The 13,446-nt window shown below is 43.7% G+C and overlaps 1 protein-coding gene across 1 annotated transcript in view; it reads left to right on the top strand.

The window, feature by feature from the left end:
• Positions 1-358: 358 nt before the first annotated feature.
• KIF14 (kinesin family member 14) overlaps positions 359-13,446 on the top strand; it is a 48,972-nt gene continuing 35,884 nt past the window's right edge. Inside the window, exons 1-9 of the mRNA XM_060011304.1 lie at positions 359-1,440; positions 3,311-3,565; positions 4,085-4,172; positions 7,786-7,884; positions 8,879-8,931; positions 10,221-10,251; positions 10,669-10,776; positions 12,134-12,250; positions 12,943-13,058. Coding sequence (XP_059867287.1) covers positions 359-1,440; positions 3,311-3,565; positions 4,085-4,172; positions 7,786-7,884; positions 8,879-8,931; positions 10,221-10,251; positions 10,669-10,776; positions 12,134-12,250; positions 12,943-13,058 — 1,949 coding nt within the window. The remainder of the gene's footprint in view (positions 1,441-3,310; positions 3,566-4,084; positions 4,173-7,785; positions 7,885-8,878; positions 8,932-10,220; positions 10,252-10,668; positions 10,777-12,133; positions 12,251-12,942; positions 13,059-13,446) is intronic.

Raw genomic sequence — 13,446 nt, 5'->3', positions numbered from 1 at the left:
CATAGTATCCATCAGAGGGCCTGGCACCTCATGGGAGCTCAGCTGAGTAATGATTGTAAGTAATGACTGTAAGCTCTTTGAGGTCGGAGGTTTGTCTGAAGCTGCATGGGAACAATATCTGAGCTGGAGATCATGACCCACTCTGATGTATTGCTCTGAGCAGTTACTTTCACCATGGAAGGTTCTCATGTTTTTACGGCCTATTCGTAGTCTGTGCCATCTAAATTTTATTTATTTAATTTTAGCAGATAGTTTTGGAAACTGATGCAGAAGGAATGGCCGGAAGTTAAATGAACGTCCGAAGAAGAGCTTAAAGTTTCTTCAGCAACATCCTTTCTAAAAATAACTTGTTGCCACAATGTCAGTTTACACTGCACAGAGTAGAAATGACAGCAATATCCTTGGTATCCCTTCTGCCCCAAAGAGTTCATCGCTGCCTGTTCTCCCCCACGGTAGCAGGCTGAAGCAGCATTCAAAGTCGGATATGTCGGAACGTGAAAATGATGATCCGTTATTGATATCCGCAAGTAAAACCAGAGACATAAATAGCACTTATGTTATCTCTGCCTGTAAAAAAACGGAAGATACACCCCTTCCCCCTAACCCTGTGGGTAGGTTAACACTTCAGAGGAGAGTGGCAAGGAGCAAAGAACCCTCTCTGCTTGGTGAGTTGGGAGACACAACTGTGAAAACAGCAGACACATGTCTTGCGTTACAACGTCGGGCTAAGCCAGATGCTGTGGAAAAGTGGAAAGCAGCGCAGAATGTGGGAGGTAAAGGAGAGAACGATTGTGCTTCACCAGAAACTAGTATAAATGCAAAGGCTGTAAATAATGATAGAAACTTTCTTGCCACACCTTCTGTACCTTTAGCTGCAGACCCAAAAGACCCTGAAGTGAAGGCTGGTGGGAAATACAAAGAAACGCTTTCCACTGTTGGTGGGGCAGACGAAAATGTTGCCCTTAAGTCCCTAAGTGATAGACCACCCGCTGGTTCCCAGAGTCAGACTGAAGCTGTTAGATCAGGACGCTTGGCAACAAAACCTATTCAGAGCAAGTTGGACATCAGAGTGTCAGGAACAGGAAGCTTACATCACAGAAGTGCTGGGAAGGATGGTGCGAAACTTGCACCTAAATCTGAAAGCTTAGAGAAAAGAACACCTTCGAAGTGTGTTACAGAGCACAGATCGACACCAAAGCGTGGCATTCCTCAGTTTAAGAGCCCAGCTGCGTCAGTTCTGAAAAACAGGATGCCTACCCTTCAAGTTAAACAAAGGCCGAAAAGTTCTCTTCTCGCAAATAAAAGGGAACGGTCACGAGAAAATATATTCCTTCTTGAAGAAGAAACTGCACTTCGGAGAACCTCTACAGAAACAGACCCCCTAAAAGTGGAAAACAGTCAAGTGACGGTGGCAGTCAGAGTCAGGCCTTTCAGCACGCGGTACGTTCCCCTTTCTGTCTAAGGCCAGGCTGGTGGCGTGGGGCGTGTCCAGTTCCTCTCTGCCTTTGGGAAGTCAGTGTGTTCGTGCATTTTCAAACTGGCTGGTGATTCTTTTATATAGATAGAACTTCTCGGTTCAGTTGTAGTATGTGGATTATTTTTGATGATTGGCTGTGAAATTAAAGAATCGAAATCACCGTATTTTGCAGACGTAAGTTTCTCTGGCTATGCTGCTTTTTAAAAGTCTGAATGACTTCAGTCTAACGCAGTCTGCTTTCAGATCTGTAATGTACGGTGGGATCTCTACCTTTCCCTTGAAAAGAGCCACAGCAGGTACTCGTTCCCCAAAGAGGTCCTTCCAAAACCCTTTCCAGAGTGGTGGTCACCCCCTCATCATCTCTGCTATGTGGTGGTTATACGCTCATTTATTAGATTAGATTTTTTAAAAAAATAAATTTATTTATTTATTTTTGGCTGTGTTGGGTTTTCGTTTCTGTGCGCGGGCTTTCTCTAGTTGTGGCGAGCGGGGGCTACTCTTCATCGCGGTGTGCGGGCTTCTCATTGTAGTGGCTTCTCTTGTTGTGGAGCACAGGCTCTAGACATGCAGGCTCAGTAGTTGTGCCTCACGGGCTTAGTTGCTCCGCGGCATGTGGGATCTTCCCAGACCAGGACTCGAAGCCGTGTCCCCTACATTGGCAGGCAGATTCTCAACCACTGCGCCACCAGGGAAGCCCTAGATTTGATTTTGATGGCAAAAAAAAATCTCTCCCCAAAAGTGCTTGTGGGTGAGACACTCAAAGATTGCGGGTTGTGCTGAAAAAGACGACCCGCCCAGTGTGAATGTGGCATCTGGTTATCTTTACATTCTTGGAGAGATGACTGTGAAGACTTCACAGAGTCAGTAGTTTTTAACTCTGTTGTGGACCTAAGTGAGCTAGAGGAGGGTATGGTGACCCGGCAGTGCAGACGGACCTCTGGTTTGAACCTAAATGGCCAGCAGTTAAGGCAAGTTTCAGAGGACTGTGGGCCTTTTAGCTGAAAATGTGGGGTCAGTGATAAGGGGAGAGAACTCAGTACCAAAGAGCCTCAAGACTGTGCGGGGAAGAGGGGCAGAAGGGACAAGCCCGGGATGGGTGGCTGCCCTGGAGAGGATGGAGCGAGGGACCACGTGCTGATTCCAGACCCAGCAGGCGCACCTGTAGCAGGCCCGCGGGGGAGGATGAGGGAGGTGGTTTCCGCAGTAGTTTCTGATCGAAAGCAGAGTTGGGGGCAGAAGGAGAGACCTGGGGCCAGACAAGGACTGATATTGTTTTTCTGCAGCTCTGGAGCTAGTGAAAGATTTCCTACTAAGTCTTAGATGGAAGAAGGATGGACCCAAAGAGATAATTTAAAGGATGAGGGACCTTTGGATTCATAGAAACGTAACTGGTAGCCCAAAGACGCTTATGGTTCAGACTTGTATCTAACTGAGTTTGTTGAAATTGTGTTTCTTACCAGCTTTATATAGATTTGTACCTCCAAAATTTCTTTATAATATATTCAAACAAGTTTCCAGGTTTGAACTGCTGAGACAGGTAGATTATAGTAGGCAGGATGAGAAAAGGGAGAGCTTAAGAGAAAAAGGAAAAAGATGGAAAATCCTGTAAAAGTAGGGGGCATTTTTCCAGACAAGCAATCTGGAACTCCGTTTTCCCTTTGAGCAGTGGCACTGGAGCTGCAGGAAATAGATTTTGGAAACTCACTATCATTACGTGTGCTGGTCTGGAGTAATGTTGTTATTTAACTAGTTTGAGGTCCTTATTACATTCTGTGGGAATAATACTCAGAATAATTATAGTAACGATATTTTTCTCTGTGCTTCTTTTTAAAGAGAGAAGAGTGAAGAAACATCCCAGGTGGTCTTCCTGAACGGGGAAGAAATAGCTGTGGAACATCCCAGCATGAGACAGGTGTACAGTTTTGTTTACGACCTTTCCTTCTGGTCCGTTGATGAGTGTCATCCCCGCTTCGCGAGCCAGACGGCCGTGTACGAGGCACTGGCAGCCCCGCTCCTGGAACAGGCCTTCGAAGGCTTCAACACCTGTCTCTTTGCTTATGGTCAGACTGGCTCTGGAAAGTCCTATACGTAAGTTGTATCATAAGTCCGATTATCCAGAAATGTTTACATTTTTTGTGCGAAGCAGCATAGTTTAATAGAAAGAATATAGTTTTGCACCCAGGCCTGGGTGCAAATCTCACTGTTTTACATACTAGTTCTGCAAACCTGGGCAAGTTACTTTGTCTCTGGGTTTCTGTTTATGTGTGAGATATTGTTTCGTTGGCCCCATTTTACTATAAACTCTTTCTTGTGTAAACTGAAGCCCAGAGAGGTTAATTGGAAGTATTGTTGTGAGAATTACAAGCAAGTCATCTGATCAACGGTATGGTAATAATACCTGTCCTAGAAGGAAATACTCAAATTTTAATAGTAGCTAGCACTTATTAAGTTTTTACTGTGTTCCAGGCCCTGTGCTAAAGGCTCTGAATTAGATAGTTCTTATTTATTCCCATTTTACAGAAGAGGAAATTGAGGTTTAATTTCTCCCCAAAGAACTTAAAAACCTAATTAGTTTTACTTCCTCCCTATTCATAATGTATTTTCCAGGATGATGGGATTTAGTGAAGAACCAGGAATAATTCCAAGATTCTGTGAAGGTCTTTTTGCCGAAATAGCCAAAAAACAAACCCAGGAGGTATGTTCTCATACTATCCGTAAGCCTTCTTATTAGACTAGAAAACGGTCAAACCAGTTAAAGTCGGAATCGTGGCCACTGAGGAACTGCTCAGCAGAAGATGTTGTAACTTCTGGTCGCTCTCCTTTCGGACAGTGGTTTGGGGGATGGGGGCTCCAGACTCAGAGGCAGTTCCTCCTGCTGGACAGGGATGCAGGGTCCTCTCTTCCGCCTTCTCTACCCAATCACCTCCATGGGTGTGGGGTGCACGTGGCGGTAGTTACGCCCCGTCGTGCGTGTCTGCAGTGGGGCGGCAGCCCGGCCTTCCCTAAGGACGGCAGGCATCAGCATTAGGACGGCGACAGTAGGCGAGAGGGGAGTGACGTGCAGATTCAGCCCGGAGTGGAGGTCACAGCCTCGCTCGTGCCCCGCACTGCCCCCGTGCCGGGTGCCCACGCCCCCTCACCTGGTCCTAGTGCGGCCAGCTGTTTGCCGGGCAGCCCGTTAGACCAGTTTTTCCGAAACTCGCTTGAGGGTAAGAGCGCCTAGGAGTGTGTGTGGGTGTACTTGCTGAAGAGCTTCTGGAGATTCTGGCTCAGCTGGTGTAGAGGGCAGCCTGGGAATTTCTAATTTTCATACTTTTCCTCTAGTGGTTCTTATGATAAGGGGACTTGGGAAAATGTTGTGCTGTACTTGGGAGCACGGAGTGGAAAGACCCGGTGCCCGTAGTGAAGAGAGTGTGATGGAGAAACGGGCCAGTACACAGTCGGGTACGGTCACTGAGATGCTAAATAAAGTGAAGTAAATACTAGGTTAGGATGAGGGCGGCGGCTATGGGAACAGGTAAGCTGGGGGCACGGGGTCCTTAGAGGAGGCGTGGCCCGTGGGTTAGGCCCCTCTGTTTAGCATCTGTTTTGTTTAGAGGTGGTGGAAGCCAGGGAGGGAGAGCAGGCGAAGGCGAGGGGTCTCTGGAGTGATCACGGGTCTGGGGGCCTCCAGTTGTGGGGAGCGACTTTGTCAGTGAGCGGAACACATGAAACGGTTCAGAGCGTGGACTTTGGAGATGGCTTGAGCTGGAATCCAGGTTCCACACTTCCATGCTGGAAGTGTGACCTCGAGCAATGTGCTTAACTTCTCTGAGTGCCTCAGCACAGAGCCTGGGGACGAGGAGGACGTTCCCCTAGGTTTGCTGTGTGAAATGTGCTCTGTGTGAAAGGTTTTGGACAGTGCCCGCCACATAGAGAGCCCAGCGAAGTGACTGTGGTTTTCTCAATTTGGGATTATTCAGGATGGTAGAAGATAACAGCACGCGGGTGGGGGTCTCGGCGGTGGGTATAGCCACAGATGCCAGGCGCCTCGAAGGAGCAGACAAAGCACGATCCTCTGCGACGTGACCTCTGCACCTTTCGCAGCTCCCCTCCCACAGCATGTTCCTCTCCAAGGCCCCCTGGAAGCCCCATAACACAGTACACTGTTTTATATATAATAGACATTAATGCATGTTTGTTGAATTCTGAGCCCCAATACCTGTATCCACAGCCCTTGTAAATAACCTGTAATTGCATGGGTTCACCTGTACCTGATCTCTACCCGGAAGTGCTTTGTTCCTCTCCCGGGACGCTAACTGTATCCTTCTGTCTGTGTTACTCAAGTGCTGTGTTGCATCTCCAATTAGACTGTGAGTTCTCTGAGGATGAAGCCTGTCCAGTTCGCCTCAGGTTCTCCCACGGCACCTAGAAGAGTGCTGTGTGCCTGATAGGCCTAATAAATATTTGGCGAATTGAACCTACATCTCTTTGATCTCCCTTGAAGCTTCTAGTTTCGTTAGCGCTGGGTGTTTGCTGACTCACTTTGGGCCTGTAGATGAAATTTATTTCGCTAACAAGGAAACATGCCCTAACTCAGAAAAGCTACATGGAAGCAAATTTTCCCTTTTTGGCTTTTATACCTTGTCTTTCAGAGTCAAAAGGAGGAGAAGCTCAGCTCTACTGAGTCTGGTGATTGTTTTTTGCCGCAATCTGGAATCACAATCTGATTTAAGATCCGCACTTAGCAGATCAAGTGTTCGCCCACAGGGTCCAGCTCGCTGCGTTTCTCATGCCTCACATCCTTTTCTCCTCCTTCCCCAGCCTCTCTGGCACCGGCATCTCCCCTTTCTGATTGGCCGTTTTATCTATGGTCATGATTTCTCATTTTGGTTCTTAATTTTCTATTGCTCTGTCTTATCTGTTGGAGGGTATGTTATGTTTCTCTGAGATGGAAACTCTTGGGCGAGAACCTTGCCATATACTTCTGTATATCCTTCTCATATAGTCCAAAGCCATGCACATACTAAGGTGAATTGAATTAGGTGAATTTCCTAGAAGTTAGTAAGAAATGCAAGGACTTTTGTTGTTGAAATTTTCCTATATTAAGATAAAATTCACATAACATAAAATTGACCATCTTAAAATATAAAACTCAGTGGCATTTAGTACATTTATAATGTCGTGCAACCACCACCTCTATCTGGGTCTAAAAAAATTTTCATCACCCTCAGAGACCATCCATGTACCATTAAGTAGTTATAACCCGTTTCCCTCCCCTCAGCCCCTACTTTCTGTCTCTGTGGCTTTACCTATTCTGGACGTTTCCTGTAAGTGGAATATCATGCAGCATGAGGTTCATCAGTGTTACAGCATGTATTGACACTTCATTCCTTTTTATGGCTGAGTAATATGCCGTTGCATATATGCGCCACGTCTTCCTTATCAGTTGATGGGCATTTAGGCTGTTTCCATCTTTTGGCTTTTGTAATACTGTTGCTATTACAATACACAGTTGTACAGTTGTGTACAATTTTTATTTGAGTAATTTTAAAAAATATTGATTTATTTGGCTATGTCGGGTCTTAGTTGCGGAACGCAGGATCTTTCCTTGCGGTGCGTGGACTCTCTGTTGTGCGCACGGGCTTCTCTCTCGGTGTGGCGTGTGGGCTGCAGAGCGCGCAGGCTCAGTAGTTGCGGCGTTTGCTTAGTTGCCCCGTGGCAACTAAGTGGGATCTTAGTTCCCCGATCAGGGATCGAACCCATGTCCCCTGCATTGGAAGGCGGATTTTTAACCACTGGACCACCAGGGAAGTCCCTATTTGAGTAATTTTTAATTTGAATTTATTTGTAATTCTTTTGGGTAGATAGGAGTGAAATTGCTGGGTTATACAGTAATTCTGTGCTTAACCTTTTGAGGAACTGCCCACTGTTTTCCACGACATTTGCACCATTTAACACTCCCACCAGCAACACTGGAGGGTTCTGATTTCTCCACATGCTCATCAGCATTCGTTGTTTTCCGTTTCCGTCATTACAGCCATCCTAGTGGGTGTGAAGTGGTTTCTTACCATGGCTTTGATTTGCATTTCCCTACTGACTTGTGATGTTGGACACCTTTCCATGTGCTTGTTGACTATTTGTGTATCTTTTTTGCAGAAATGTCTGTTCAGTCCTTTGCCTATTTTTTAATTGGTTGTTTGTCTTTCTGTTGTTGAATTGTAAGAGTTCTTTATATATTCTGGTTACTAGACTGTTATCAGATATGATTTGTAAAAAGTGCAAGAACTTTTCAAATAAATTGTATGCTGTGTTTCTGTTCCTGCTAGGTCAGCTATCACCTTGAAATGAGCTTCTTTGAAGTATATAATGAAAAAATTCACGACCTTCTGGTTTGTAAAGGTGAAAATGGGCAGAGAAAGCAAACAGTAAGATTTAAAAACTTACTTGTTTTTAATTTGTTTTTATTGATGCATATAATTATATTGGTTCTCAAGATGATATATAGCTTAATTACTAAAATGCATATGATAGCAAATGCTTGAGATCTAGTCTAACTATGTTGCTATTTACTAAATAAGCTGAACATTATTGTTAGTGGACATTAAACTAGTTATGAACTGTAACCTCATTTTACTTAAGCAAGTATTGTGTAGAAGTTAAAGATAAAACATTCTAAGATTTAGTTGGACCACTTATGTCAAATACCAAATTCCTAAAAGTCTGCAAAGCCAAAAAAGAATAAAAGTCTAAAAAACCGTATTGTTATTGTAGAGTATGTATTTCACTCGATTATTTAGCAAATTGATATCTTATAGCTCATATTTTCTGTGAAGTAGAAAGTTTCACAAAGGCGTAAACTTTTTAAACAACCGCTATTAGAATTAAAAACTTCTGACTTTGGAAAGGGCTGTGGAGAGCGAGAAGCTAACATCTGAAGAGGTCACTTGACTCGCTCAAGGTCGTGCAGTCTGCTTTTGGCAGCATCAAGAGACTCACACAAAACTTGGCGTTTCCTTCTCTGACTTCTACGTGTTCTTAAATTTCTGCTCACAAAGTTTAAAATGTATAATGTAAAACGGAAAAAAATGTTAACTGTCTGAAATTTATTGCACGTATTTTAGAAAGCTATTTAAAAGCATATAAACAATAGCTACGGCAGGACTTAGGAATAAAAAACTAGTAAGATATTTGATGTTATGGTATGTTGTCAGATACTGTGCAGATGTGAACAGTTTGTGGTCTTGAGGCAGTTTCCTAGTGCATTACAGATGTGTTTCTGTGAGGACCTTTATATTTATTTCCGGGTAGAGACAAATCTCTTTACCGTAGACTCGAAATATAGAAAAAGAAGGTCATTTGAAATTCTCTTTTATATGAAGTATTTGCCTTGCTGTTAACGTGCCTCATGTTTGCCCACAGCTGAGAGTGCGGGAGCACCCGGCCTCCGGCCCCTACGTCGAGGGCCTGTCCACGTGAGTGTGTGCAGCCAGGGCCCGTGACCGCTGTGCTCCTGGCGGCCTCCCCAGCCGTGAAACGCTGCGTCACTGCTTAGTCTTCTCCCCTTAATATTATCCAGTTAAATGTTCGTCTTTCCAAATAGAGTGTTAGCTGCTTGTTGTTATATTTGTTTATATCTCTCACGGCACCTGTGAAGTGCCTTGCGTAGAGCATTAATTATACTGTGTAGGAAATATTTGTCTTTCCTCCCTTTCCCCTGCTAACCCATTAAGTTAAGCCTTCCCTCTCGAGCCACTTTTTTTATGTTACTTTAAGCTGTGGAGGCGAGAAGGTGCTGAGCTCAATGTTTAGAGTTAGAAATATGCTGAGAGTCATTTATTTGGTTTTCAACTCCAAATGCTCTCTTTTTATATGTGTGTATATATATATATATATATATATATATATTTTTATAAATTTGTTTATTTTACTTGTTTTTGGCTGCGTTGGGTCTTCGTTGCTGAGCGCGGGCTTTCTCTAGTTGCGGCAAGCGGGGGCTACTCTTCGTTGCGGTGCGCGGGCTTCTCATTGCGGTGGCCTCTCTTGTTGCGGAGCACGGGCCCTAGGAGCAGCAGGCTTCAGTAGTTGCGGCACGTGGGCTTCAGAAGTTGCGGCATGTGGGCGCAATAGTTGCGGCGCATGGGCCTAGTTGCTCCGCGGCATGTGGGATCTTCCCGGACCAGGGCTCGAACCCGTGTCCCCTGCATTGGCAGGTGGATTCTTAACCATTGCGCCACCAGGGAAGTCCCAAATGCTTTCTTAAAGGAAAGGAAAAGTGGCTAGAAAAAATTCAGCTCCATTTAGTAAATCTGGGACAGTGCTGAGACCCATACACACCCGCACTACCACACCCATATATATGTGTACCTATACATATACCTGTACCTCTACCTATGCCTAACCACACCCACATATACAGGTACCTATACCTATGCCTTTCCCTATACATATGGGTTAAAGTTTATCTTTTGGTCTCATGATTTAGACTTGGATAGTACAATGTTAAGATGCTATAAGGTGCTTCATTATATTAAGAAAAATCATACTTCTTAAAATTTGTTAAAATGAAAACATTATTTTATTACCTCCCTTTTACAATGGAGAAAATGAAAGATTCTGTAAGAATCAGTATAGTAATACCTATGGATTATTCCACCGTGGTATTCGTGGAGTAATTATGTGGTTGAAAGGTGGCTGATGTTTTATAAGGACAGGAGTGTGATCATGAGTAAAACTGACTTTGTCCTTTGCTTTTGTGACATAGGAATGTTGTCAGCTCTTACTCTGATATCCAGGTAAGGTCCATTGTAATTGATCTTCTCTCCACTAGATAGAAAGATCAGTCATAAATATTCATAAATATTGCTGTTTGCATAAATAAAAGGTTAATTTATAAGGAACTGATTTTGTTTGTGTAAACTTTAAGCAAAAGAATTACTCTTATAAACGAAAAATTTAAATCGATCATCATGTCAGTTTAGAGTTATAGAAATAGCCTGTTAAAGGTATTATTTCCTCATTCAAATTTCTATGACAGAAAAAAAATAGACAATGGGAATGCAAATTCTTAAATAAGCATGTATTAATATTTTTATTTTATAAGCTGATCATAAATGTGTGTATATACGTGCTCACTCTACTTTGCTGTTCGTTACTTTGCTCCGGTGAGCCCCTGTCTGCAGGCCTGACCTCCTTCTCTCCTTTCTCACTAGATTTGGCTGGAACTGGGAAATAAGAGGAAGGCAACTGCGGCCACTGGCATGAATGACAAAAGCTCCCGCTCGCACTCAGTGTTCACCCTGGTGATGACCCAGACCAAGGTACTGTGTTGTTGATTCATTTCTTAGGTAAGATAGTCACTATATTCAAGTTTCATGTTTTCCTTATTTTCTCCTTTATTTTTTTATTTTTATCATCTTTATTGGAGTATAATTGCTTTACAGTGGTGTGTTAGTTTCTGCTTTATAACAAAGTGAATCAACCATATGCATACATATATCCCTATATCCCCTCCCTCTTGCATCTCCCTCCCACCCTCCCTATCCCACCCCTCTAGGTGGTCACAAAGCACTGAGCTGATCTCCCTGTGCTATGCGGCTGCCTCCCATTAGCTATCTATTTTACGTTTGGTAGTGTATATATGTCCATGCCTCTCTCTTACTTCTTTAAATCAAAGGTAAAAGTCCAATCATATAAATATATAACATAATTGGATTTTAGGACATATGCACAGTAACGCTGAGTGGCATATACAGGAGTATGTTTTTCTCACTGTTTTAAAAATCAGTAACGTGATTATTAACTTATCATGATATTGATATTGTCATATCAATACGTGATAATATATTATCAACAATACATGATAATTGTACAGTATTTGAAAAAACATATCAGAAAGTAAAAGATTTTTAAATAATTCAGCCGTAGGGTTCCACTGCTCAAATGAAACCCCTCTAAAGAGTTTGGTATATAATCTTTCAGTTGTTTTACAATCACATGTAAACAAATTTACAAAATCTGCAACAATTTTATACTATTAAAATTACTTGCAAAACATTATTATTCACAGCTACATAATTTTCCTTTGACTGTTAAAATTCCTCAAACTTTTCTCTGCTGTTGGACATTTATGTTGCTTTTAAATGCTTTGCTACTTCAGGGCTGGGATGAACAGCACCTTTGTACATTAAGCCTTTTTTCTATCTGTGGCCGTTTCCTTAATATAATTGCGTAGTTATGGGTTTAGCCCTTTAAAGTCATTCCTTTTATTTTGCATAGTCTGAGCACTGCTCAATATGTTCTTATAAATCGTCACAGATTCAAGAAGGGATAGCTTCAAAAATAAGTGAGTGGTTTGTAATCTTGTCAAACTTTCCGTTTTGCAGACTTATATTGATGGCAAATCGTAAAAGAACTTATGATTTGTTATTTTACCATTTTTGGGTTTTTTTGCTGTACGCGGGCCTCTCACTGTGGTGGCCTCTCCCGTTGCGGAGCAACAGGCTCCGGACGCGCAGGCTCAGCAGCTATGGCTCACAGGTGCAGCCGCTCCACAGCATGTGGGATCTTCCCGGACTGGGGCACGAACCCGTGTCCCCTGCATCGGCAGGCGGACTCTTAACCACTGCGCCACCAGGGAAGCCCATGATGTGTTATTTTAATGTCCTTTTGTCCCAGACAGAATTTGTGGAAGGGGAAGAGCTGGATCACAGAATTCGGAGCCGCATAAACCTGGTGGACCTGGCGGGCAGTGAGCGCTGTTCCGAGACCCAGACAAGCGGGGAGCGGCTGAAGGTAAGGGTGAGCCCTCACGCTGGGGAGCTCAGTCCTGGCCACTTTTTTTAGGAGATTACTGGCTAAGCACATAATCTTTCTTTTTTTTATAAATTTATTTATTTATTTATGGCTGCGTTGGGTCTTTGTTGCTGCGCGTGGGCTTTCTCTAGTTGTGGCGAGTGGGGGCCACTCTTCGTTGCGGTGCGCGGGCTTCTCATTGCGGTGGCTTCTCTTGTTGCGGAGCACAGGCTCTAGAGCACAGGCTCAGTAGTTGGGGCACACAGCCTCAGTAGTTGTGGCTCGTGGGCTCTAGAGTGCAGGCTCAGTAGTTGTGGCACACGGACTCAGTTGTTCTGCAGCATGTGGGATCTTCCCGGGCCAGGGCTTGGACCCATGTTCCCTGCACTGGCAGGCGGTATTCCTAACCACTGCGCCACCAGGGATGTCCCTAAGTATGTTATCTTAACCAAGAATAGCCTCTCTGTCCCTGCACTTTATAGACTGTGTTGCTGAGACTTAAAGAGGAACCCGTAGTTCCTGGTTATGATTGCTTCTCAGAGTCAATTAGTAAATTTTGAGTTTGAAGAAAGTTGGTAGTTTATGGAAGAAAGTATTTCCTCAGTAATTATATGAAGGAAGAAATATATTTTGTGAAATACATTGATTGCTGGGCAGTTCCTTTCAATTAAAATGTTTGATCTTGTCCCCAGGAAGGCGTGAGTATTAACAAGTCCCTGCTGACCCTGGGAAAGGTCATATCCGCGCTCTCCGAGCAGGCCAGCGGGAAGAGAACATTCATTCCTTACCGCGAGTCTGTCCTCACATGGCAAGTAGCTTTTGGAGTATAAGGAATTGTACAAAATAGAGTGAGTACTGCGGGGGAAAAGGGCATAGACTGACTTCATGTGACTCTGGGACAGAGCAGTGGTGAGCGGTACGGATTCCAGAGCCAGGCTACCTGGACTTGATCTCAGCTGTGCTTCCTACAAACTGTGTGACTTTGGGCAAATCAGTTAATAGTCCTCCAGCCTGTGTCCTCATCTGTAAAATGGGGATAATATCAATATCTGTCTTTTAGGGTTGTAATGAGGGTTAAATGATGAATGAACTATTATTAGTGCCTGATGTTTGAGCATTGCTATGTGTGTGAGGTGAAGTTTAGCACACGCTGGCTGGTATGTAAGTGTTCAAAAAGTATTTTCATTAATGAACAT

Source organism: Delphinus delphis, chromosome 1, assembly GCF_949987515.2.
Source record: "Delphinus delphis chromosome 1, mDelDel1.2, whole genome shotgun sequence".
NCBI classification, from domain to species: domain Eukaryota; kingdom Metazoa; phylum Chordata; class Mammalia; order Artiodactyla; family Delphinidae; genus Delphinus; species Delphinus delphis.
Note: the sequence above shows the minus strand (reverse complement) of the source record. Positions and strands in the feature narration are given on the sequence as shown.